The sequence below is a fragment of the Schistocerca serialis genome, chromosome 1 (assembly GCF_023864345.2).
Source record: "Schistocerca serialis cubense isolate TAMUIC-IGC-003099 chromosome 1, iqSchSeri2.2, whole genome shotgun sequence".
NCBI classification, from domain to species: domain Eukaryota; kingdom Metazoa; phylum Arthropoda; class Insecta; order Orthoptera; family Acrididae; genus Schistocerca; species Schistocerca serialis.
The window spans coordinates 559,787,248-559,812,267 of record NC_064638.1 but is presented as its reverse complement, the minus strand read 5'-3'; the positions used below and the strand labels follow the sequence as shown (position 1 = coordinate 559,812,267).

At 41.1% G+C, this 25,020-nt stretch overlaps 1 protein-coding gene across 1 annotated transcript in view; it reads right to left on the bottom strand.

Moving 5' to 3' along the window:
* The window catches only part of LOC126415640 (uncharacterized), a 98,897-nt gene that overhangs the window by 43,592 nt on the left and 30,285 nt on the right, over nucleotides 1-25,020 (bottom strand). Inside the window, exons 6-10 of the mRNA XM_050083448.1 lie at nucleotides 18,664-18,851; nucleotides 18,353-18,581; nucleotides 18,091-18,210; nucleotides 1,532-1,719; nucleotides 1,221-1,449 (exon numbers count right to left, since the gene is read on the bottom strand). Of these exons, the coding sequence (XP_049939405.1) occupies nucleotides 1,221-1,449; nucleotides 1,532-1,719; nucleotides 18,091-18,210; nucleotides 18,353-18,581; nucleotides 18,664-18,851 (954 nt within the window). The remainder of the gene's footprint in view (nucleotides 1-1,220; nucleotides 1,450-1,531; nucleotides 1,720-18,090; nucleotides 18,211-18,352; nucleotides 18,582-18,663; nucleotides 18,852-25,020) is intronic.

The following is a 25,020-nucleotide window of genomic DNA, read 5'->3' as shown; positions in this document are numbered from 1 at the left end:
TGACGGGCCTCGCTCAGGCCGTTCAAGGGCTACTACTTCAGTGGATGACCGCTACCTTCGGATCATGGCTCGCAGGAACCCTGACAACAACACCACCATGTTGAATAATGCTTTTCGTACAGCCACAGGACTTCGTTGTACGACTCAAACTGTGCGCAATAGGCTGCATGATGTGGAACTTCACTCCCGACGTCCATGGTGAGGCCAATCTTCGCAACCACAACACCATGCAGCGCGGTACAGATGGGAAAAACAACGTGCCGAACTGACCGCTCATGATTGGCATCACGTTCTATCCACCGATGAATATCGCATATGCCTTCAATTAGACAATCGTCGGAAACATGTTTGGAGGCAATCCGGTAAGGCTGAACGCATTAGACACACTGTCCAGCGAGTGCAGAAAGGTGGATGTTCCTTGATTTTTTGGGGTGGCATTATGTGGGGCCGACGAACGCCGCTTGTGGTCATAGAAGGCGCCTTAACGGCTGTACGATACGTGAATGCCATCCTCCGACCGATAGAGCAACCATACCGGCAGCATATTGGCAAGGCATTCGTCTTCATGGACGACAATTCGCGCCCCCATCGTGCACATCTTGTAAATGACTTCCTTCAGGATAAGACCATCGCTCGACTAGAGTGCCAGCATTTTCTCCTGACATGAAGCCTACCGAACATGCCTAGGATAGATTGAAAAGGGCTATTTATGGTCGGCGTGACCTACTAACCATTCTGAGGCATCTACACCGAATCGCCGTTGAGGAGTGGGACAATCTGGACCAACAGTGCCTTGATGTGCTTGTGGATAGTATGCCACGACGAATACAGGTATGCATCAATGCAAGAGTACGTGCTACTGGGTATTAGAGGTACCGGTGTGTACAGCAATTTGGACCACCACCTCTGGAGGTTTAGCTGTATGGTGGTACAACATGTAATGTGTGGTTTTCAAGAGCAATAAAAAGTGTGGAAATGATGTTTATGTTGATCTCTAGTCCAATTTTCTGTACAGGTTCCGGAACTCACGGAACCGAGGTGATGCAAAACTTTTTTGTGCATTTGGTGTATATTTATGTAGCATGGGCCTTAGATATAAAATCCTTTAAGATATTTCGCCGGTTTTCAAATATTATATACGCTCGCAGTCAGTTATTTTACACATGAAATAGTGAGACCAATACTTTCTTGGGGTCACATGCGAATTACGCTATGCTGACCTGGTACACCTGGAAAGTGCACGGTGAATTTGGCCACTCCAGAGTCAGGGTCGTCCCACTCGGCCCATCCGATGATGTCGTTGAAGGCCCCCGCAGCCGTGCTGAACAGTCTGTTGTGTACGGTCACGTTGTTGTCGCCAGCCACTGTGTACTCCGCCGTGATGCACTGGCCGCCCTCCTCGAACGGAGCCTCTCCCAACCTGGCGATCTCGTACCACACACCCTGATACTGTACAGACGCACGGGAGGTATAATAGTCTGTAGCTGTTCACAGCCACAATCACAACTGCCATAACTACATCGGGTGTTACCTGAGAAGTATCAAATTCGGTGACAACAGCCTTGTCGCACGTGCTGACTCTGACAGTGCACTGTTGTGGGTCCTGTGGGGTGTCTGTGTAGCGGCTCCGTATCAGACCCAGCGCCTCCAGCTTGTCATTCACCTGCTGCTCCAGCTCATCTGTCAGCTGGGCACTCCATGACAGGATCCATGAGTTCTCTGAAAAACAAAAGATATGGCTATGTTTGCATTTGCCATTTTTGCTACTTTCTAGTCCAGAATTCAGTGATTCACTTTCGACCGTCGATTCTTCCTATGGGAACGACATATGACTGATGACACGTGAGTTCTACAGTGCTACAGCACATTTGGTTCACTCATCTGTATACAGTTACTGCACTGCACCTTTTCCACATGTGGACGAAATACGGAAATGGTTCGTCATGATAAATTTAATTTTATGATTGGTTATTTTCCTGCTGTGATACTTACATCTAGTTGTATGTTTGTTTGATGGTTTACAGTGGGAAATTGTCAGATTGAATAGTGGCCATAGTATGGATACTGTCTCACGCCGTTCTGCAGCGACAAGTGCAGCAACAATGTGATAGCTGTAGGAAAGAAGATTTTTATCCAATCCAGAGCGAAATTACGACAGTGCTGCATTGGTTGGTCGTTTGGACAGTGATTATGTGCAGTAAAATTTTGTCAAGACGTCTTGTACGCCTATTGTAGATGGTCATCGGTTTCGCCTTGTAGTTTGTCGCAACACTGTTCTCGCTAGTCGAATGCAGTGTTACCGGAGTATATCGTATTATGCTCTTTGTCACTTTTTCAGTACCGTATTCACATCAGTAATTTCTTCATGCTTACACAATCTATTATTTTGATTGTGTTGCAGGAAAATTTCTTAACAGCTCTTTTCCTTCTCTAATTTGAATATATAGGATCTAATTTATTTAATTTGTAGAGTAGAGTGATGTAGCTTCGATATGGGAACGGAGTAGCCATGTCGCGCCTGGAACAGATTACAGACAATTTTTATTTTTTATGCGGGAAAAAAGAAACGCATTCAGATAGATTTGTTTTAATTATTGTTTTGAAGGGAATCATCGACGTATAGACTTGATGTAATAATATTCCGACTCACAGCCTTGGTTACTATGCTACAGATCTAAGCGATGTGTAGAATAACTCATAAATTTTTTTAAACAAAATCCTTGTTTTGATAGAAGTCCCCAGAAAGCATAAAGTTTATGAGCAATTAGCGATATCCTTGTGCCACTTGAAATATTGGTAGTTGCTTGTTACACAGCAGTTAACTGTATATTCTTTCTTTTTGTGAATTGCGATACATATTTCACTTTCTACTGGGAGTTGTTGCTCTAAACCTGTTCTCGTATGTCGATAAAAGCTTTTATGCAATCCCTTTGCTAAGCCACTATGTCATTCCGAACTTCTTGAAGAGTTGGTTTGTTCTAGACAAATAGTGATTGTTCGTCGGTTACAAACCATGTGGATCTCTGTTTTTGAAGAGTATTAGCTATTCTAGTTTGTTCCAGTTCTGAGTTTCATTCAAGGCTAGGCAGTGTTGAGATGGCCTTCATGTGTTGGAGATATGTGCTGTTAAGCAGAAATTATCATGTGCAAGGAATCATGTAAGATCAGTCCAACTTATGTTCGCTGGCCAAGTTTAATTTTTCAGGCGAGATTAGCTTGGGAATGTTTATTGGTATGATTCCACGCTCAGGTATTCGATTACGTGTTTCCGCGCATTTAAATAGGTGGCGATAAGCTGCTAATTCAGGGTAACCTGGAAGCTGGCGATAGCAAGATATATTACTTTATTCACTTCCTGGTATGATAAACTAAAAGATGTGACCCCTCTTCTGAAATAGGTAGGTTTGTTTCCTTGAATAGTTATAATTGCAAGTTTATAGTCCTCAGCTGTAAACAATGTTAAGGGGCACTGGATGGGAAGGGAATCTATTGCATATGTGAGAGATAGTCAAGTGAAAACCGGAGGCCCGCCAGAACGAGACCATGGAACGGTTCCATTCAAAAATAATCACCACATGCGTTAGGACATTTATGCCACCGGGACACTAGACGATCCGTTCCCGTTTCGTAGAATGCGGTCGACCGCTGATGCATTCATAGCTTTACTCTTGCACTTCCTCGTCATATTTAAATTTACGTCTACCCCTGTCTTTCATCACGTCGCCTAAGATGTGAACATCATACGGTGAAAGATCCGGCTACACAGAGGATGTCGCAGTGTTTCACAAGCAAATCGCTGAAGCGTAGCCTTCGTCCTACTGAAAGTGGGCGCATGGACGTTATCATGCAACAGGATGATTGCGTCCGACAGCATTCCTGGGCGTTTCGACTTAATAGCACGTCGCAGTTTCTGCAAAGTGTCTTGACATCGCTGTTCATTGATAGTGTTTCCATGCTCAACTAACTCTACGCGGAGAGGATGATGATGATGATGTTTGGTTTGTGGGTTGCGCGGTTATCAGCGCGCGGTTATCAGCTCAGTCCAAACTCGCCACTTCCATGAATGATGATGAAATGACAGGGACAACACAAACACCCAGTCATCCTCTTGCACGATAACGACGGTCCCCAGACTGCCAATCGGACGATGGGTACGATTCAGCGATTTGGTTGGGAAACACTGCAACATCCTCCATACTGCCCGAATCTTTCACCGTGTGATTTGCTCATCATTGGCGACCTGAACAAAGGTATTCGTAGACGTCGGTTTCAGTCGGACGTGGAAGTGAAGGTGTCAGCGTCCGATCGCTTCCTAAACAGGGATTGATCGTCTTGTCTCCCAGTAGCACAAATGTCTTCACACGTATAATGATTACGTTTGTTTAGAACAATTCAATGGTCCCTTTGTGGTGGGTGTTCGGTTTTCCTTTGACTGCTAAATTATAAAACATGGTAGTTTGTGTGCTTAATTCACGTTAGTTGATAGTTCCATGATAAAGTGAGATATGTTAATCAGTTTCTAATTTCAGATTCTCACTAATGGTAACTTTATCAAGAAATGTGCATGTAAAGAGTGGTGAGTGCCAAAAACACGGCTGCTAGTAGCAATAACACACGCGATTTTCGTGCTAACAAAATGCTTCCCAGGAATCATTTGTACTAATATATGGTTGATGTAGGTAACTGTGATTAAGATAAAGTTCTTAAACAAGTGCCTCAACGCAAATGAGCGTCAAATGTTGTTGCAAGTAAACCGTGTTAGGTCGTGTCTATCGCCATTGCTTGCATGAGTGATCGTAGTAGTTTACGTGGCGACAACAAAACTGATTTTATATTGTACTGTACTATACATTAACTTTTGAGGTTGTCGTGCTTAATTGTTTCAAGAAATCGCATAGTCAAGTTTTAGTAATATAAACTGAACAGTTCAGATTTCTTAAATCTGCATTTCTGAACGGCTTCATAGTAACATTCCATTAATTCTCCCAGCAAGTAAACAGTGGTAAATAAATGGTAAGTGACGTTAAGTGGACAGAGTTTGCAGATAAATGAAGTTAAGTAACCAGCGGGATATTTTTAACAATCAAATTTTGGGTAGAATTCGATTTTAAAAATGTGCCATTACTCTAGGAGTATTGGTAAACAATTCTCATCTGAATAAAAACTCACATTGCATTTACTGAAATATCTTATTTATGAGATTTCATTGAAATTTTACTGCGCTGTTTCCCAAAACATCCTACTTAACCCTTAAAATTTTGTTACAGCTGATGACGTCATTTCATGACTGTGTTACATACGCTTATGAATCTAATACTTGGAACTGTAGGTTTAAATATCCTTACAAGGTTGTAAAGTTTATTTTTGCGTACTTTTGATAATACAAATTGACTCAACTCAATTCTCACCATTTCATTTTACCAAGAACCTTATCATTCTTTGTATCGTAACCATTGGAACATGCGATGCTGGTTGGATCCCATCTTGTTTTGTCTTGTACAGGGTGTTACAAAACGGTACGGCCAAACTTTCAGCAAACATTCCTCGCAAACAAAGAAAGAAAATATGTTATATGGACATGTGTCCGGAAACGCTTACTTTCCAAGTTAGAGCTCATTTTATTGTTTCTCTTCAAATCACATTAATCATGGAATGGAAACACACAGCAACAGAACGTACCAGCGTGACTTCAAACACTTTGTTACAGGAAATGTTCAAAATGTCCTCCGTTAGTGAGGATACATGCATCGACCCTCCGTCGCATGGAATCCCTGATGCGCTGATGCAGCCCTGGAGAATGGCGTATTGTATCACAGCCGTCCACAATACGAGCACGAAGAGTCTCTACATTTGGTACCGGGGCTGCGTAGACAAGAGCTTTCAAATGCCCCCATAAATGAGTCAAGAGGGTTGAGGTCAGGAGAGCGTGGAGGCCATGGAATTGGTCCGCCTCTACCAATCCACCGGTCACCGAATCTGTTGTTGAGAAGCGTACGAACACTTCGACTGAAATGTGCAGGAGCTCCATCGTGCAAGAACCACATGTTGTGTCGTACTTGTAAAGGCACATGTTCTAGCAGCACAGGTAGAGTATCCCGCATGAAATCATGATAACGTGCTCCATTGAGCGTAGGTGGAAGAACATGGGGCCCAATCAAGACATCACCAATAATGCCTGCCCCAACGTTCACAGAAAATCTGTGTTGATGACGTGATTGCACAATTGCGTGCGGATTCTCGTCAGCCCACACATGTTGACTGTGAAAATTTACAATTTGATCACGTTGGAATGAAGCGTCATCCATAAAGAGAACATTTGCACTGAAATGAGGATTGACACATTGTTGGATGAACCACTCGCAGAAGTGTACCCGTGGAGGCCAATCAGCTGCTGATAGTGCCTGCACACGCTGTACATGGTACGGAAACAACTGGTTCTCCCGTAGCACTCTCCATACAGTGACATGGTCAACGTTACCTTGTACAGCAGCAACTTCTCTGACGCTGACATTAGGGTTATCGTTAACTGCACGAAGAGTTGCCTCGTCCATTTCAGGTGTCCTCGTCGTTCTAGGGCTTCCCCAGTCGCGAGTCATAGGCTGGAATGTTCCGTGCTCCATAAGACGCCGATCAATTGCTTCGAACGTCTTCCTGTCGGGACACCTTCGTTCTGGAAATCTGTCTCGATACAAACGTACCGCGCCACGGCTATTGCCCGTGCTAATCCATACATAAAATGGGCATCTGCCCACTCCGCATTTGTAAACATTGCACTTACTGCAAAACCACGGTCGTGATGAACACTAACCTGTTGATGCTACGTACTGATGTGCTTGATGCTAGTACTGTAGAGCAATGAGTCGCATGTCAACACAAGCACCGAAGTCAACATTACCTTCCTTCAATTGGGCCAACTGGCGGTGAATCGAAGAAGTACAGTACATACTGACGAAACTAAAATGAACTCTAACATGGAAATTAAGCGTTTCCGGACACATGTCCACATAACATCTTTGCTTTATTTGTGTGTGAGGAATGTTTCCCGAAAGTTTGGCCGTACGTTTTTGTAACACCCTGTATAAAGTAACTGTGGTAGTCACGGTCGCTGTGATAACTAAGTATAAGTTGACTGAGTATGCTTGAGACACAATAGTAATAAATAGAAATTTTGTGCATGTTAGGTAAGCTTACAGGAACCGAGAGTGGTATGGCTACGTATGATTTAATGCTGGACACTATTACGAGACTTGTGGTTGTGCTTCCTCGCTGAACTGGTACAGTAGTATGTATGCCGGGAAGATGGGCTTTTTTAAATGATTTTTGGCTACAGGATGAACTATATTCTGGATTACCCATTTATGTAGTGGCCGACTTACATATAGGCCCACTAGGCTCGGGCCTAGGGGCGGCACCTTAAGAGGGGCGGCATTTATTGCTCTGCACTCATTTTAACCTTTTCCGTTTTAAAATAACTGCGCTTACAAACTAAAAAATTTTTTAATATTGTTAAACAACTTGCTAGTTTAAATAAGCATTAAGAAAGCTATTCGACAATACAAGCATGGAAATATACATAGTTTACTTGGTGACTGAATGGAAATTTAACAGTGGGTTTCTGTCTGGCATCATCTTCATGATGGTTCAAAATATTTTTAAGTAAGCTGTAAGGACGGCAATCTACATTACAATGTTTGAAACGTTATTATTCCGAGAATGTTGTCGGCTTCTACTTAACCCTACCATATTTTCCCCATGAAAACATCGGGACCCCTGAAAAGCAGTGATAAACTAATCAGCAGTTTCTTAAATACTGTAACAAGTGTGGGACTCAGTACGTAAAACCGGACTCTACTTAAACTTCTTGGAGAAATTACGGGTAAGTATCGAGTCAACCCACTATTACTGCAATTAATGTGAAAGCTCTGTGGTCTTCAATATATGAGCTTTGGTTTAATGACACCCGTTTAACAAAACATGTTGATACTGAGAATGTCTTATATTTTTAAACACATGTTTATGCGAAACGAACATAAGCAGAATATTTAATAATGTGTGAAATACACTCCACAACAGTTTAAAAATTTTATTTATTTATTTAGTTACTTTTTTTGACGAAAAAAGAAGAAACCAACTTTCCTTTGTCTCATTTATTGTGCTGCAGCCTTCACGATATCAAAGTTCCCACTCTGTGCAATCAAATAGCACGTGGCTAAGCTTTTTTATCTTCGAGATAAGGTCATTTTTATTTTATGTTGGAACAAATGGTGCATTTGCGTGTAGACATGACAGCACTGTTCACGCAAAATGACAACACATCACATCAACTGCCAACAAGACTACTTAAATTTTATACTCTGTCCTCTCTGCCCACAGAAACCGCTAAAATTTTATAAGAATAAGTGGGATAAGAGTCGATCCAGCACATCCCATTGCAAAAAAATTGCAAAAAATTATTCGCTTTTTAAATTAGAAAGTCAGTGTCAAGAACATTCAGAATATATTTGCGTCCCAGCTAAAATTCCGGCGACGCAGGAACCAGAAGCCAAAAATGGCACAGTCCCATTTTCTTTACGATACGAATTCCAGCCGACAAGTGTGCTTCTACTGCTCACTGACAACAGAGGAACAGGCGACAATGAAACTAAACTATTCTGCACCGTCTTTCTTTCATAGCACAGCTACGTCGAATAATCCGAGTAGGTCAGTTGATCGCTCCATGTTTAAAGGAAAAATCTTTGTACTTGTTTGCCGTGTTTAAAGTAAAATGTTTTGTGCTCATGTGCGGTGTAGTTCGACTGGAACTGGATACTGTCTTTCTTTCTTTCCTTTTACAATTTTTTTTTTTTGGTTTGACTGTTGTTTGACTATTTTGTAAGTGACTGAACACGAATAACAGTGAAAAAAGCAAACGTGCAAAATTAAGTGGGGCGGCATTTCGGAAATTATCGAAGGAAAGGCGAGAACGAGAAACCAGTGTTCTAAAAACGCTTGGCAGAGGAAATAAATTTTTCGCAAAAAATGTTGCTGGTTCGACTTCAAGTAGTACGGATGATATTTCTGGCACTGCAGCTGTTGTAAGACAAGTAAATACAGACGAAACAAAAGTTAAAAATGAAAAAAACCGAATTGTTCCTGATTTCGAGCTCTGTAAAATACTAAGTGTCGAGTCAGACATAACAAGAAGAAATAACCTCGTTAGTGATGATCCTGCAGAATGGTGTGTAACGAATTAACAATCGCCATTCTCTTACAACGTGGCATTAATCAAAATTGTAACAGTGATTTTTCTAATTTAAGAAGATCAATAGCCGATAAAACCAGATATTTTAACAAAAATGTATTTTATCATAAACTTTAAAGTGGTGAATCAACTTTGCGTGATTTCCCAGTATACTCCTTCCTGTAGCACCGGTTTTTTGTGCATCATGTAAATTGTTCGGAGATAAGGCAGTGATTGCTGAAAATGGTGTTGCAGACTGGAAAAATATTTCTAATATTTTACCTCATTATGAGAATTCACTTGAACACAAAAATTCTGAGTTATCACTCTTAACGAGAAAAGTCACTTGGAAAAATAGATAACCACTTCGAGTCATGTGTTGAAACAGAAAAAAATGTACTAGTGCAGTGTGTTGATTAGGGTGTTTGCAGTAGTGAAGAACCAAACAAGTCGTGGACTTCCCCTACGTGGACACGTTGAGAGATTCCATTCATTACCTATTGGTCAACTTGAAAAATGGCTCAAATGGCTCTGAGCAATATGGGACTTAACGTCTGAGGTCATCAGTCCCCTAGAACTTAGAACTACTTAAACCTAAGTAACCTAAGGGCGTCACACACATCCATGCCCGAGGCAGGATTCGTAGCGGTCGCGGGGTTCCAGACTGTAGCTCATAGAACCGCTCGGTCACTCTGGCCGGCTTATTGGTCAATTTATGATGTCTCTTGAACTTACAGCCGAGTTTGATCTTTTTCTCGCAGAGCTCATTGAACGATATGGAAATCCAGGGCAGGAACATACAATTTATCTTTCTTCAACAATCTGTGACGAAATAACAGGGCTTCTTTCTGAATGAATGAAAATAATTATCATAAGTGAAATAAAACAGGCCAAATATTGCTCTATAATAGTAGATTCTACTGCGGACATTTCACATATTGATCAATTGTCTTTCGAATTAAGATATGTGAACGAGAATGGCTAACCTGTTGAACGTTTCCATTCCTTTTTACCAAACACGGGTCCGAAAACTTTGCTGAGGTCGTACCAAAAGTCATGTCTACAAATTCCATTGACATTACTGACTGTAGAGGCTAGTCATATGGACAATACGTCCATCTTTGAAAAAAAATCAGTTAAAGTTATTTGTTTACTCTTCAGAAAAACATTGCGCTAGATGCGAAGGAGCCACACTGTAAATGTCGTCATTGAGCACACATGAGTTAATTGTTCTTTCCTTTTTACCAAACACTGGTCCGAAAACTTTGCTGAGGTCGTACCAAAAGTCATGTCTACAAATTCCATTGACATTACTGACTGTAGAGGCTAGTCATATGACAATGCAAGCAATATTCAGGAACCTACACTGATTTGCAGGCACGCATTAAAGAACGCAATCTGAAAACGCATCATGTACCTTATGCAGCACATTCTTTGCATTTAGTGTAGTGCAAAACCTTAATAATTTTTTCTCTGCTTCTACGCAGCGCTGGGATAAACGTCTTTCATGAAACAAGGAAGCAAAACGGTAAAAGGTTTATCAAAAACACGTTGGTCAGAAAGAGAGGAAGCGTGTGTAAGTCTATATGAAAACTGGGGGAGGGGGGGGGGCGTTATCAAAGCCTTCACACATATAGCCAATAATACGTTTGAAAAACCATTTGTGCGAAATGGGGCTGCAGCTTTAATAAATCAATTCAGCAGACTAGAAACAATATTCATGATGACAGTTTGGAAGGACATACTCCAGAGATTTAATAGTGTAAATCTGAAACTTCAAAGTTTAAGTATTGAAATTGAAATAGTAAATGAATTATATGAATCACTTATTACATCTATTCGTAGCATGTTCGATTATTATGAAAATAAATCCATGGAGATTGTGAGATATATAGGCTATGAATGCATCTATCTATAAAAGATCACGAAAACGCAAACTTCATGATGACGAAGAAACGGACTCTGAAGAAGTTTTTCTGACTAGAAGGGAAATATTTAGAGTCGAAACGTTTCTCCCAGTACTCCACAACTTTTACGCCGAATTATTGAGGAGGAAGGAAAGCTATACAACACTGTTGGACTCCTTCACAGTTTTCAGTAACCTTAAAAACAGTTCACCTGACGATATTACTGAAAGTGCAGCAAAACTCCAAGCGTCATACGACACACATTTAGACGCACGCTTCCCTAGTGAATGTGTACATTTCGCTGAACTTCCGAAATCTTCTGAGATTAATGATATACCAGTCGAAATGAGTATATTTTTTTCGAAAAGGGAGGTTACAGGCGCAAACTTTGCTGAATGGTGAGTTTGTTTAATTATTCATATTAGTTTCAAAAATTTAAGATTATAATGTGATTTTTATTATAAGTTAGAGCACATTCATTAGATTTACAAACTACGTATTAATTACCTGTTTATTTTACAATTGTCGATAGCAGAACGCGGAACTAAACCTCGTTTACATGCAGACGTGACCGAAGACGCCCGACAATAATAAACAATAACCGAATGACCCAGGCCGTTCGGCACTGTACAGTCAAGTCATACTGATACTGTAGTATATTATAACTGATGCGTATTCTTGGCGTCTGCCGAAATGTGTAGTTATCGCGGAAATATACGTTATCGGACAGTACTCTCAGATGAAAAAGTGTTAGTAAATAAAGCAGTTCAGATCTGTCGATAAATACGTAAACGCTTTGCTGAAATGAAATGAAATGTCGTGTGACGAGGGCCTCCCGTCGGGTAGACCATTCGCCTGGTGCAAGTCTTTCGATTTGACGCCACTTCGGCGACTTGCGCGTCGATGGGTATGAAATGATGATGATTAGGGCAACAGAACACCCAGTCCCTGAGCGGAGAAAATCTCCGACCCAGTCGGGAATCGAACCCGGGCCCTTTGGATTGACAGTCTGTCGCGCTGACCACTTTTTTTTTTTTTTTTGATCAGGGAGTGGGCTGGAGGAGGCAAGGTGGGCAGGGGTCGCGACCCGAGGCCTATCCACGATGTCTCCCCCCTCCCATCCTGGGGATGTGAAGTGGTACAAAGGATGCAGTTGGTGTATTATTGTGATTTTTTTTAATTTTATTTATTCATTTATTTATTTTGAATTTTTTTAAATTTTTTTTTGTTTTTTTCATTTTTTTAAAATTTTTTTTTTAACAGTAAGGAACTGAAAACTAGTAAGTGCACTCTTTGCGTCGAGTTGGGGACGCACATAACTAAAACCATGCTAATAGTTGTAGAAAAAGGCATAAAGAAAGAGAACAAAGTGCGGGGCGAAGGAAACCATGAAACAAAACTGAAGGGTGGAATCCATACCACCATTAACCAGTGCTACATCTTGCACCGGATGGGGAAACTAAAACTGCGAAGACCTTTTCGCACCGGGGACAAAAAGAGGAAATGGGGCAAATACTGCTACAGAGTGTGAGGGTTCACAACGAAACTCTCCATCTGCTGTATCATCCAGGTATGACTTCTCGTAATGATGAAAGTAGATACCACGTCGTACCGTGTAGTGTTCTATCATCGTATTGTAATTTTAGCTTCTCTTACCCGTGATGTTCCAGCTACGTGGAGGGTCGTGGAACGCACTCCACAAAAAATTGGAAAAATATTGTCGATACTTATGGTTACGGAGGATCTTGCAATGTCGTTCCTGCAAATAGTTCCAAAAGTCTAAAGTGTCCTTAGTGCCGTCTTGAAACAAATAATGCACTGCATGTCCACGAAGCCACGTCATTGCATTAGTTTTAGTGCGTGGGTAATACGTTTCATCCGGGAATAAGATAGTCTTGGGGTCGATATGATTCGGCGTTACCCGAAGGAAGTATGCTGACATTTGCCTCACTAAGTGCCACACTGCCGTAGACTCGCCACAGCTAAGACGGTGTTCATCGTCGTCTTGAACGCCACAGTACGTGCACGTGGGTGAGTCCACCATGTGGATCGCATGTAGCCTTGATCTGGTCACCTGCTTACCGTTGACAGTGATATACCACATCGACGTGACGTCAGTGTCCAGTGTTACGTGGTGAATTGTCCTCCACACTACTCGCCAGTTGACGTTCGGGTGCTTACTCTCCACGACGTTATCGGGTCGTCCACGTTGTAGGACCCTATAAACCGTCTTTGCCGTCGCCAGTTGAGTCGCTGGTAAGGCAAGTCGAACGTAACTGAGTTCGAGGTAAAAGACACCGATGTAGAAGAGCGAGGAGGGGACGTGGTGTATCGGCACAGGCTGCAACAGGGAGGGCGGTGCTAGTTCTTCTATTAACAAACTGGTCAGACTGTCCGGACGGAACCACTCAGCTACCAGGGGCGGACAACGCTTTGCTAATTCCATTAGAAAGAGCTATGGTGAGAGCAGTAGCTGCAGTACGAAACTGTTCAGCCCTTACATGTATTAAGGGTAGTGTGCACACTTATTATGCAGCATCTAGATACACAGACTCTAATGCTTTACACGTTAACTATTAGATTATAAAACAAATTTGATTTTTCCACACTAGTCTATAAAATTATGTAATAGCAAATCCAGTTTGGTTTGTTCGTCTGTATTTTTAGTTATTAGTTCGTGCACCAATATCTATTCGTGCACAAATAGCTATTTTATTTTTTATTTTCATTTCTTGCGCTTACTTATAGATTCACGTATTAATACCGAAAGTGTTTTTTTTTATTTTTTTTATATCCTACACATTCAAGTTATTAGATCGTAAAACGACAGTTTAATTTTAATTTTGAACGCATCTCTCTAAAAGTACGTATTAATTCTTAATGTATGACATGTTCGCTTCAATTTTTAGATCGTAATACAACTTTTTTATTTTCAGTTTCAACGGTTTCGTGTAAAAGAACGTATTAAAAGTGAATGTATAACAAAAATCTGTCGTCTCCTACAAGCTCTGCTGAATTTTTAGGCCTTTATGGTTATTTTCCTTGTGTTTGTTTCTGTTGTCTTTCGACAGTAGAATGTGTTAACACAGTGCAGTTTTAAGTTTGTTTTATCCGCTGCCGTACACCAAGTACAGTTCAGGAAGCATATTACTTTTTGACTGAGCGCGATTAGACCGTTGATGCGTTCTTCAGAAAAACGAGTAGCAGAGTGCGGAAACAGCTCACAGCGCTACCACCCAAAACGGCAATTGTGAAGTGATCGGGTAATATTATTTAAAAACATGTTTTTTTTTGGTGACGCATATAATATCGTGTGCCTAGGGACGTAAAATTTTTAAATCCGCCACTGCATTTATGTACGTACAGTTGGTGACACTACCTCATTGCACAGCTGGACACTACAAGCAAAAGAGTGGCACATGCTCAAATGGTGCATATCACTTATGAAGTAACTCATTCGTGTTCTACATGCAATGTCTAGATATCCAGGCCCTCAATTACCTCTGTTGTGCTGATTTAATCAAAGTGTGGTCCGTGTGATAATTTTCTGTACGGTTTTCGAGTCAGTTTGGGTTACTAAGTTGTTCTCCGGGTCTTTAGAATAATACATTCTGCTTATCGCAATACCACTGCTCAATAATCACTATGTATTGGTAGTAGCCTGTGCTTTTTGAAACGCCCACACCACTTTGAACACTAATGAACTGAGTAGCTTAAAATGTTAAATTGAGAGAATAAGTTGGTAACTTAACACATCACATGCAAATTAATTACTCTACGACTGAATGCTCAGAAGACCTAAAGAATAAAAGAAAAATCCACCTCTTTGACTTCAGAAATAGAATTCAGTTGAATCTATTACATAATCTCATAATCGATTACCTATTATCAAAGCTAATTCGATCGCCTTACCTGCACTCTTTGACCGTAACCAAAATTTGCCTCAGGACAATTTAATTTTTTTCCTTACGTATAAGACATATTTATGACAATAGCATAACGTTCCTGATCGCTTACTGATTTCATTGATACCATCCAATTCCTCTGAATCTGTATTTTAGGATCCCATTAAAAAAATCCATATATTATATGTTGACACCACTTCAGTATTTTATCCCATGTTTTGCTAACATGAACAGAGGATCGATTGCTACTATAGATCTCACATCGATAATAGATTTCATGAGTGACGTACTCATATGGCAAATTCCAAAATTGCAAAATTAAATCGCGTTCGAACGAAGGAAACTTTTGGGTAACACTCATACTGAACTAAAAGACTATTTTGGAAGCTATCACTCATTCACACAGGTGCTGGAGGAGAAAAGGTCAAGTTCTGCACTTACACATGGTTGTGTGGCTTTGCTGGTGCAGTGCTAGATTTTGGCTGTGGAAGTCTCGGGTTTAGTTCTGGATACGAGTGATGGCTTTTCCTTGTTTCATACACACTGGGACAGCCTAAGATCCTTTCAATTTGCTATCAAATCGAGTACAGGGAATGTTACCTGACCATGGGGCCGCCACACTCCAACTCTTACAAGTAAACGTACCCTAGACATACACTTCGATTTTGATTGGCTGTGAATATGTTGTAGTGCAGACAAACATTTCTTTTATACATGCCGTATACGGTCGTTAAAGGGGTGAAACCACCTCTTGAAAAAAGTTGATTTAATGTCTCTGCAATGAATATTGCTGAACGATAACAGATATAAAAATATTCAAATATAAGTTCTATGGATTTAATAGATTTGTCGAAGAAATAATTTTTTTAAATACCCTGCCGCCCACTATTTTGCTATTTGTTCGGGCATTTGAGAAATAGTAAAACTTATAGCATCGTTAATACCAAATTCAACCATATATGATGAAATGGCATTCCAAAGAATGACTGTGCCGTGAAACTGCAGTTGTCCAATGAGCTTGGTACGCAAAATCAAAGTGCATTCAGCACTTTTCTGACCCAAACAGTTCTGTACTTCTCTATTATTGCGCAGATTTACAATACTGTTACAACAAAAATGCACACTTATTTTCAAATATAGCATAATTAAATCTGAAAAACACCAAATATACAAAGAAAATACCAATACAACACAAGATCTTTTATATTACATAAAATTAAAATGGATTTACCTCTTGTAACTACAAACAGTAAGGTAGTGGAATTGTTTGAGTAGGACTGTAAATGAGCATACAACACTTCCGTGGATGAACAACAGCCACATCTACAACTGTACCCCGCAAGCCACTTTGTGATGAGTCGCGAAGGGTTCTTTCTCTATAACTGTCACCTGACCCTTTGCTGTTCCTGCCGCAAAATGTCTGTGAGAAGAACATTTGTTGGCAAGGTTCCATGAGAGCTCAAATCCTTGTAATTTTACCTTCGTGGTCTTTTTGTGCAATATACGTAGAAGGAAACAATATGTATCTTGACTCTTCTAGTACCGTAGGCTCTCGGAATACCCTGTATAAACAGCGCCACTTGTTCAGAGTTTGCCATTGAAGTTGGCTTCGAATCCCCATAAAGCTTTCACGTTTACTGAATAAACCTATGAAGACACTCGCTGTTCTTCTTTGATCCTCTCTACGTAATTCATCAATTCTCTCTAGTACGGTTCCCAGACTGACGAGCAATATTCAAGTACTGATCTAGCGATTGTTTTGTAAACAAACTTCTCTTTGGATGGACTTCACATACTGAGAATTCTGTCCTGATTCTCAATCTCGCATCTGCATTATCTGCGATGAGTTTCATGTGGTCGTATCACATCAAATCGCTCCGTACACATACTTCTATATCATACACATCAAAAAGATATAGTGCTTTTCTGTCTGTGCGTAAAGACTAATTTCAGAAACTATTGTAGAGATTTTGAAATAGTTCTCACTAAGAGGTACACTAATTCACAAGCAAGAGTGATATATATATTTTATGAAGTTTTCCTGCAAATTGATAGAACTGTGATATTATTTGTTAATCAAGTCATGCTTCATAAGGACATTCCTGGAGTCTGATGCCTCCGTCGTTGAAGCTATACTAGAACTTGGAGTTGATACTCAGTTACTTAACGTTATTTATGTGCTGAATTTTCTTGATAGCTCTACAGTGACCAGTGTATAAAATAACCCTCACGCCAGACAAATCGTCTGGCCTTTGATACTTAGTGGTATGCATGCTAAGATAGTCTGTCTGCTAGTGCTTTATGAGTGCAGCTGCATATAGTTGTTATTGTGGAATGGGGTAATCATACGATACTGGCTCTTTCTGCCTATTCATTCGAAATATTTGACATGCCTTTATGTTCAATGTTAAATGCCAGTCCGTACACAAAGAGTCAATCTTCTGCATAGCTTCTTGCATTTCGACTTCTCTGCATACTGCAGAATCATTCACAGGGCTGTTTATTTTTATAGTGTAATTAATGATGACGTAGCGCTCCCTTGGGGTAATCTCAAACTTAAGGATTTCTCTCCTTTAAGAGTGACCTGCTGTACCCTGTTTTCCAGGAAACCTTCGATATAATTACACAGTTAGGCAGATATTGGGTATGCTTGCATGTAACTCATTATGCGGCTGTGTCGGATTGAATCTAGAGGTTTCTGGAGGTCCAGGAACACATATACCTGCCTGCCGGTAATTACTGCTTTCTAGACCTTGTGGAAAGACACAGCGAACTGGTTCTGCGTGACTGATCCCTACACAGGAGACTGTCGGATTTCAGAAATACCATTATAAACGAGCACGAAACGTACGAAACTCTATCAGAGATCTATAGAAATGTATGCCTAAAGTGTTATACGTTAAATCGAAGAACCTTCTGGTGAACTGGAGTGTCACGACCTTTCTTCAATCACCGAGAATGCTTTTGATTTCCAACGACCTATGATCTAATGCTGTTAAAAGATGAGCAACTTGTATTGGATATATTCAACAGTAGACACTACAGGAGAAATACTTACCGGTAATGTTGGAGGTTTCATCTGCAGGCTCCCTGCAGGCCCAGACAATTGAGTAGCTCTCGTAGTCAGTGTCCAGAACCCAATAAGGACCCGTCACTGTTAAAACATAAAAAAGCAAACCTGTGTGAACACCGAAATGTACATATCACACTTTCAGTCAAAAAATACGATCCTTCACTCTACATTTAAAAATGTTCCTAAAAACAATGAAGCTGCTTCGTCCGTAGTAGCCATTGTCGTGTGCAAAATACGCCAAACTGACCTGGTACGCCTGGGAAGTGCACGGTGAATTTGGCCTCTCCGGATTCAGGGTCGTCCCACTCGGCCCAGCCAATGATGTCGTTGAAGGCCCCCGCAGCCGTGCTGAACAGTCTGTTGTGTACGGTCACGTTGTTCTCGCCAGCCACTGTGTACTCCGCCGTGATGCACTGGCCACCCTCCTCGAACGGAGCCTCTCCCAACCTGGCGATCTCGTACCACACACCCTGATACTGTACAGACGCACGGGAGGTATAATAGTCTGTAGCTGTTCACAGCCACAATCACAACTGCCATAACTACATCGGGTGTTACCTGAGAAGTATCAAACTCGGTGACAACGGCCTTGTCGCACGTGCTGACTCTTACAGTGCACTGTTGTGGGTCCTGTGGGGTGTCTTTGTAGCGGCTCCGAGGCAGACCCAGGGCCTCCAGCTTGTCATTCACCTGCTGCTCCAACTCAGCTGTCAGCTGGGCACTCCGTGACAGGATCCATGAGTTCTCTACAAAACATACGATATGGATGAATTAGCATTTTCGTTTGTTGCTGCTTTGTGTTGTTGTGGTATTCAGTCAAAAGATTGGTTTGATGCAGATCTCCATGCTACCCTATCCTGTGGAAGTCTCTTCATCTCCGAGTAACTACTGCAACCTACAGCCGGCCGGAGTGACCGTGCGGTTCTAGGCACTACAGTCTGGAACCGAGTGACCGGTACGGTCGCATGTTCGAATCCTGCCTCGGGTATGGATGTGTGTGATGTCCTTAGGTTAGTTAGGTTTAATTAGTTCTAAGTTCTAGGCGACTGATGACCTCAGAAGTTAAGTCGCATAGTGCTCAGAGCCATTTGAACCATTTTTGAACTGCAACCTACATCCCTCTGAACCTGCTTACTGTATTCATCTCTTGGTATCCCTCTACGACTTTAACACCCATGCTTCCCTCCAATCTAAATTTGTGATACCTTGATGGCTCAGAATGTGTCCTATAAACTCATCCCTTCTTTTAGTCAGGCTGCTCTTCCCAATTCTATTCGGTATCTCCTCATTCATTATTAGATCTACCCATCCAATCTTCAGCATTCTTCTTCAGCACCATTTTTCAAAAGCTTCCATTCTCTTATTTTCAACACTGTTTATCGTCCATGTTTCACTTCTATACATGGCTTCACTCTTTACAAATACTGTCAGGAAGGACTTCCTGACACTTAACTCTATACTCGTTGTTAACAAATTTCTCTTCTTCAGAAACGCTTTTCTTGCCATTGCCAGTTTATGTTTTAACTCCTCCCTACTTCGACCATCATCAGTCACTTTGCTTCCTAAATAGCAAAATTCATTTCTTCATTTACTATGTTCAGTGCCTCATTTCCTAATCTAGTCCCCTCAGCATCATCTAATTTAAGTCGACTCCATTCCATTATCCTTGTTTTGATTTGCTGATGTTCATCTTATATCTGCCTGTCAAGATATAGTCCATTCCGTTCAACTGCTCCTCCATGTCCTTTGTTGTCTTTGAGAGAATCACAATGTCATCGGCAAACCTGAAAGCTTTTTTTTCTTCTCCCTGGACTTTAATTCCTACTCCAAATATTTCTTTTGTTGGCGTTACTGCTCGCTCAATATACAGACCGAATAAGGTAGGGGATAGACTACAACCTTATTTCACTCTCTTCTGAACCACTGCTTCCCTTTCGTGACCCTCGACTCCGGTAACTGCCATCTTGTTTCCGTACACATTGTAAACAGCCTTTCGCTCCCTATATTTTATCGCTGTCTCTTTAAGAATTTGAATATTTCGATGGCCACTTTCGACCATTCATTCTTTCTGGAGGAACGACATATAGCTTAATGGATTATGAATACTGCAGTGCTCTACGACACTTGGTTCACTCATCTGCCGAGCTGAATGAAATTCGGCAGATACAGTTTTAGCTATTTTACTTGTAGGAGAAATACCAATTTGATTCGTCGTGTTAAAATTATATTTGCCTACTATTATATTTTTCGTTAGACCCCTTTAGTTGAAAAATAGTCTAATACCTTATATGTGTGCGATGGTTAAAGCTGGGAATCGTCTGATTGAAAATAGGCTATAGCTGGGATAGAGACTTCGCCGTTATGCACCGAGTAGTGTGCAAGTCTTATGCGACCTTTAGGAGGGCCGAATCGCGATCATGCTGCGCCAATTGGTCGATGGGCTGGGCAGTTTGTGTTGTAAAACTGAAGATGATCATCGATTCAGCCTTCTAGTTCAGCTACAAAAATTTGATCTATGACACTTCGTCCTGCCTAATCAACTGAACTGTTAGTGGAGTATCTTCGAATCACAAATTTAACGAGTTACTAATACAATGTACGCATCAGAAATTACTTCATGCATACGTAAGTTATCATTTTGCTTGTATTACGGTAATATTTCGCGAACACAACGCTTTATTCTCCGGAAGTTCAGTGGACGTTGTCTCAATTATTTAATTTGGAAAAAAATATTCAGCTTCGAGAAGTGTATTGAGTAGCCAGGATCATTTTACTATCGCCAGATTTGTGAATGAGAGTATTAGAAAAATATTTCCGGAATCTTCTGTAGGTAAAATGGTGTTTGTGTTTATTGCAGATGCTGGTCCCTATAAGAGCAAAGCAGGAAAAGCGCTCCTAGTATTTTATCCCAATTTGATTCATGTGACGTACTTTGCTCGTGGAGTACATAGCCTTGTTGAAGCAGTACGTTGCACGTTTGTGAATGTAAATAAACTGATTTCTTACACAAAAAAGGGTTTCTAAAGGCTCCTGCTGGCATCAAGACCTACAAAGAAAAACTGCCAAATGTGCCTTTTCCTCCAGAACCACTAGTAACTCGTTGGAGTACGTGGGTCCAACTGTGTTCTTTTTCAGTAAACATTTTGACGCCATTGGAGGGGTAGTAAACGACTTCGATAGTGCAGAGGCTTCGGCAGTTTGCCAGTGCAAGGAAGCTTTTAATGATTCCGGTATTAAAGAAGACATTGCCATGATTAGCACTCATATTTCCCATACACCTGCAAGTATTAAAAAGCTTGAAACTCAAGGTTTGGCGTTGAATGAATCTATTCAGTCAATGAATAAAATTATTCCAGTGAACCCCTCATTGCTGGCGGTATTCGCAAGAGAACTTAAAGAAAAGTTTGAAAATATTTCAAACAATAACCCAGGCTTTGAACCCTTGTGCCAACTTGACAGTTTTATTAATGGAACAGGTGAGCTTTACCAGAAACAGTAAGTACCAGCATAGCACCCCAATTCAAATACTGCCCAGTTTTATCTCAGTTGATGTAGAACGGTCCTTTTCTACTTATAAAAATGTGTTGATTGACCGAAGACACAGTCTTACTACCGAACATTTGGAACATTACTTGGTCATTTCTGTTTGCAATAGGAGAAAAATGTAAAATAAATTGTAAATGATGCTTTGGTCCAGTAGTATTAATTAAAAGTTAATGCTGTTCAAAAAATTCGTGATTGTACGTTGTTTTTTAAATAAAGTATTACGGAATTTCTGAGCGTGCTTCTCTGTGTGCGATATATCTCGAAGTTGGTCCTGTACATTTCGATTGTTTCGCTGCGACTCAATCGCATCGCGTCCGCTTGTTACCGACAACAATAGCAAAGAAGGAACAATTCTTGAAACACAGTAAGCGTCCCCATTTTCCAAATTTTTAGAAAATAATCCCAGAAAGGTCCCTTTCCTAACCTCTACCAGAAAGTATTCAGAAAATGATATCAGCGTTGTTAGTGTACCGATTTTTCGCGTGGCCAGCGGTCTTCCTCGTAACTGATATGCACTCTGAGATATATGCACGCAGTAACTACCATGTTTTTTTAGTTATTTGATCTTGCATATTTCGATACCTCTCAAGCATTTTTAAGCATTTTTCATGCACATTTGCGAGCATATTTGAAAGTTTTTATGATGCATATAATCCGGTGTCTAGTGATAACCTTTGCTATCGTTTAACTAGATTCATATAGGGCCGGCCGAACTTGTTCCTTTTCCAGTCACGATTCGCTTCGTGTTTCGTGATTCTGATTAATTCTATGTTTCTTTTTGCTGCGAGTCCCTAGACAACGCTGATAATTCTATTTCTGCTAGAAATTGGTGTATATTACCTTCTATTACCCTTTGAGTATTTTGAGTTTTTGGTGTGAGCACATGAGTGTCCAAAAATTGTCGCTGAGTAACAGTGATTAATACAGTTTAACGTCACAGAACCATAGTGTTAGGATTTTGTAGGTGTTTCACGTGTAATGACGTACAGGAGTACGCTCCATTTTGTGAACAAATGTCCTTCAAGTCTCAAATTAGTTCGTTAAACTTTCACCAGTGTGCAAACCAGCACACCTTCCCTCTGCTGGTAATAACTAGCCTCGTGTATTTTGTAAGAGAAAGATACTAACAAGCATTTAGTGAAGTCTAAAGGAACGAATCGTGGAGGCACATGTTTAAAAAAAAAAAAAAAAACCTTCACTTAGGTAAGGTCCCATCGGATAATTTGGTGCCTCAAGTCATAGGACGATCTGAACTCCGCTGGGTGGATTTCCATTGCGGGTTTTCTTTGTGATACAACCTTGGACTAAATTAAGTTAATATTCCTAGCACTTCAAACAAGTTGGCATCCAGTGGAGGTTAGAGAATGTTAAGCATTCTTTTGTACAATACCAGTTCTTGCCTGAGGAGAGTTTTTTTAACACAGGAAATGTGCCGCCCAGCGGACATAGTTTACAATATATGTCGTTTTGGACAGTCAGTAAACAGTGAACGTCTTTTAGCGTTATTTTTCTGAAAATATATTTACGTAAATGAATGTCAAGTTTAGGAAAGCTGGATGAACATTATGAAATACGATGTAGGGTGTAGTAACTTCGTTCCCAGTCCGCTCAGTATTCTCGTTTGCAAGCACGCCAGAAAAAGTCTGCTTTCGTAACAAATTTATTCCTATTAGCTACGACAACTACGAAGAACTCTAGAAGTAAAATTACCAATCACTAACACTGTTCACTTTGAGTACAATGGTTAACCCAGCGAGTAATATTGGTGCTTTAGCGGCATTTTGTTGTGTTGGATTGTCATTGCGCAAAAAGGAGGTGGGACCGAATAGTCGCTCGTTACCCACTGCCTTTCACAACTGTTGTATAATTTGCCTAAGTACAGATTGGTTTTTCCCTTATAACTGCAAAAGGAAAATGCAAGAATTAATTGAATGGAGCTTTGTATGAACGCACAACACTTCCGTGCATGAATAAGGACTACATCCTAATTTGTACTCCGCAAGCCACGTTATAGTGTGTGGCAGAAGTTTCTTTGTGTACTATCGCTTACCGCTTTTCTTGTTTCAGGCGCGAATGATTGTGCGGGAAGAACAATGGTTGTTGGTAAGCCTCCTTGTGAACTAGAATCTCTCTAATTTTACGTCCGTGGTTTTTTTGCGAGACTCCAATGTATTGGTTGACTCTTCTAGTAACGTTCGCTCGCCCGCCCGGTTAGCCGTTCGATCTAAAGCACTGCTTTCTGGGTGGGAAGGCGTGCCGGTCCCCCGCACGAATCCGCCCGGCGAATCAGTGTCGAGGTCCGGTGTGCCGGCCAGCTTTTAAGGCGGTTTTCCATCTGCCTCGTCGAATTCCGCCTCAGTTACACTATGTCGACGATTGCTCTACGTACGCGTGAACCATAATTACTTTAGCACGCGAACATTGTGGTTACACTCGTCTGGTGTGAGGCGTTCCCGGGGGGTCCACTGGGGGCCGAACCGCACAGTAACCCTGGGTTCGGTGTGGGGCGGCGGTGGAGTGAGTGGACTGCTGTAGCCTGTTGTGGGGTTGTGAACCACTGAGGGCTACGGCGGGGACGAATCCTCTCCGTCGTTTCTAGGTCTCCAGTTCCATACAGTACAATACAATACAACGCACGCTCTCGGAATTTTAACATTTAACAACTCTGCGACGTACAGCGCCTCTGTTGTACCGTCTGCACCTGTAGTTGGCTTCGCATCTCTATGACGCTTTCACATTTACTGCAGAAACGGAACATACGGCTCCTGTTTGGTACTCTATCAATCCTGTTTGGTACCGATCCCAGACTCGCGACGAGTATGGAAATGCTTATCGAAGGGTAGTTTCATAAGTTACCTCCTTTGTGAATGGATTACAAAACAAGAGAATTCCTCCATTGATTCTATCTTATATCTGTCTACATATCGTAAACATAAACATCAATATTTCGTGCAGATGTTTTAATTTATTGACCTTTATCGATCAAGTTGTGCCTCATGGGAACTCTTCTGACGTGTGCTTCATCAGTCGCTTAAGGTATACTATAATCTGGAGTTAATTTTCAGTTACTTAACTATGTTATCTATACTTTAATCACAACGCTTTGCAGTGACACCAGACAAGTCGTCAGGCCATAGATACGTAGTTACCACTGTGCTAGAAAAACGTTCCGGCTGTAGATAATCAGTGCTTTCCCTCCGAAGTCGGGGCAGGCCGCTAGCATTTTATGAATGCGGCTGCATCTGGTGGTTGTTCTGGAATCGATTTATCTGACCAAGATAGCTCTTTCTCCATATTCATGCATAGTGCGTTACATCTGTTTCTGCTGAGAGTCAACGGCCAATTCCTGCACCAAGTGTCGATCTTATA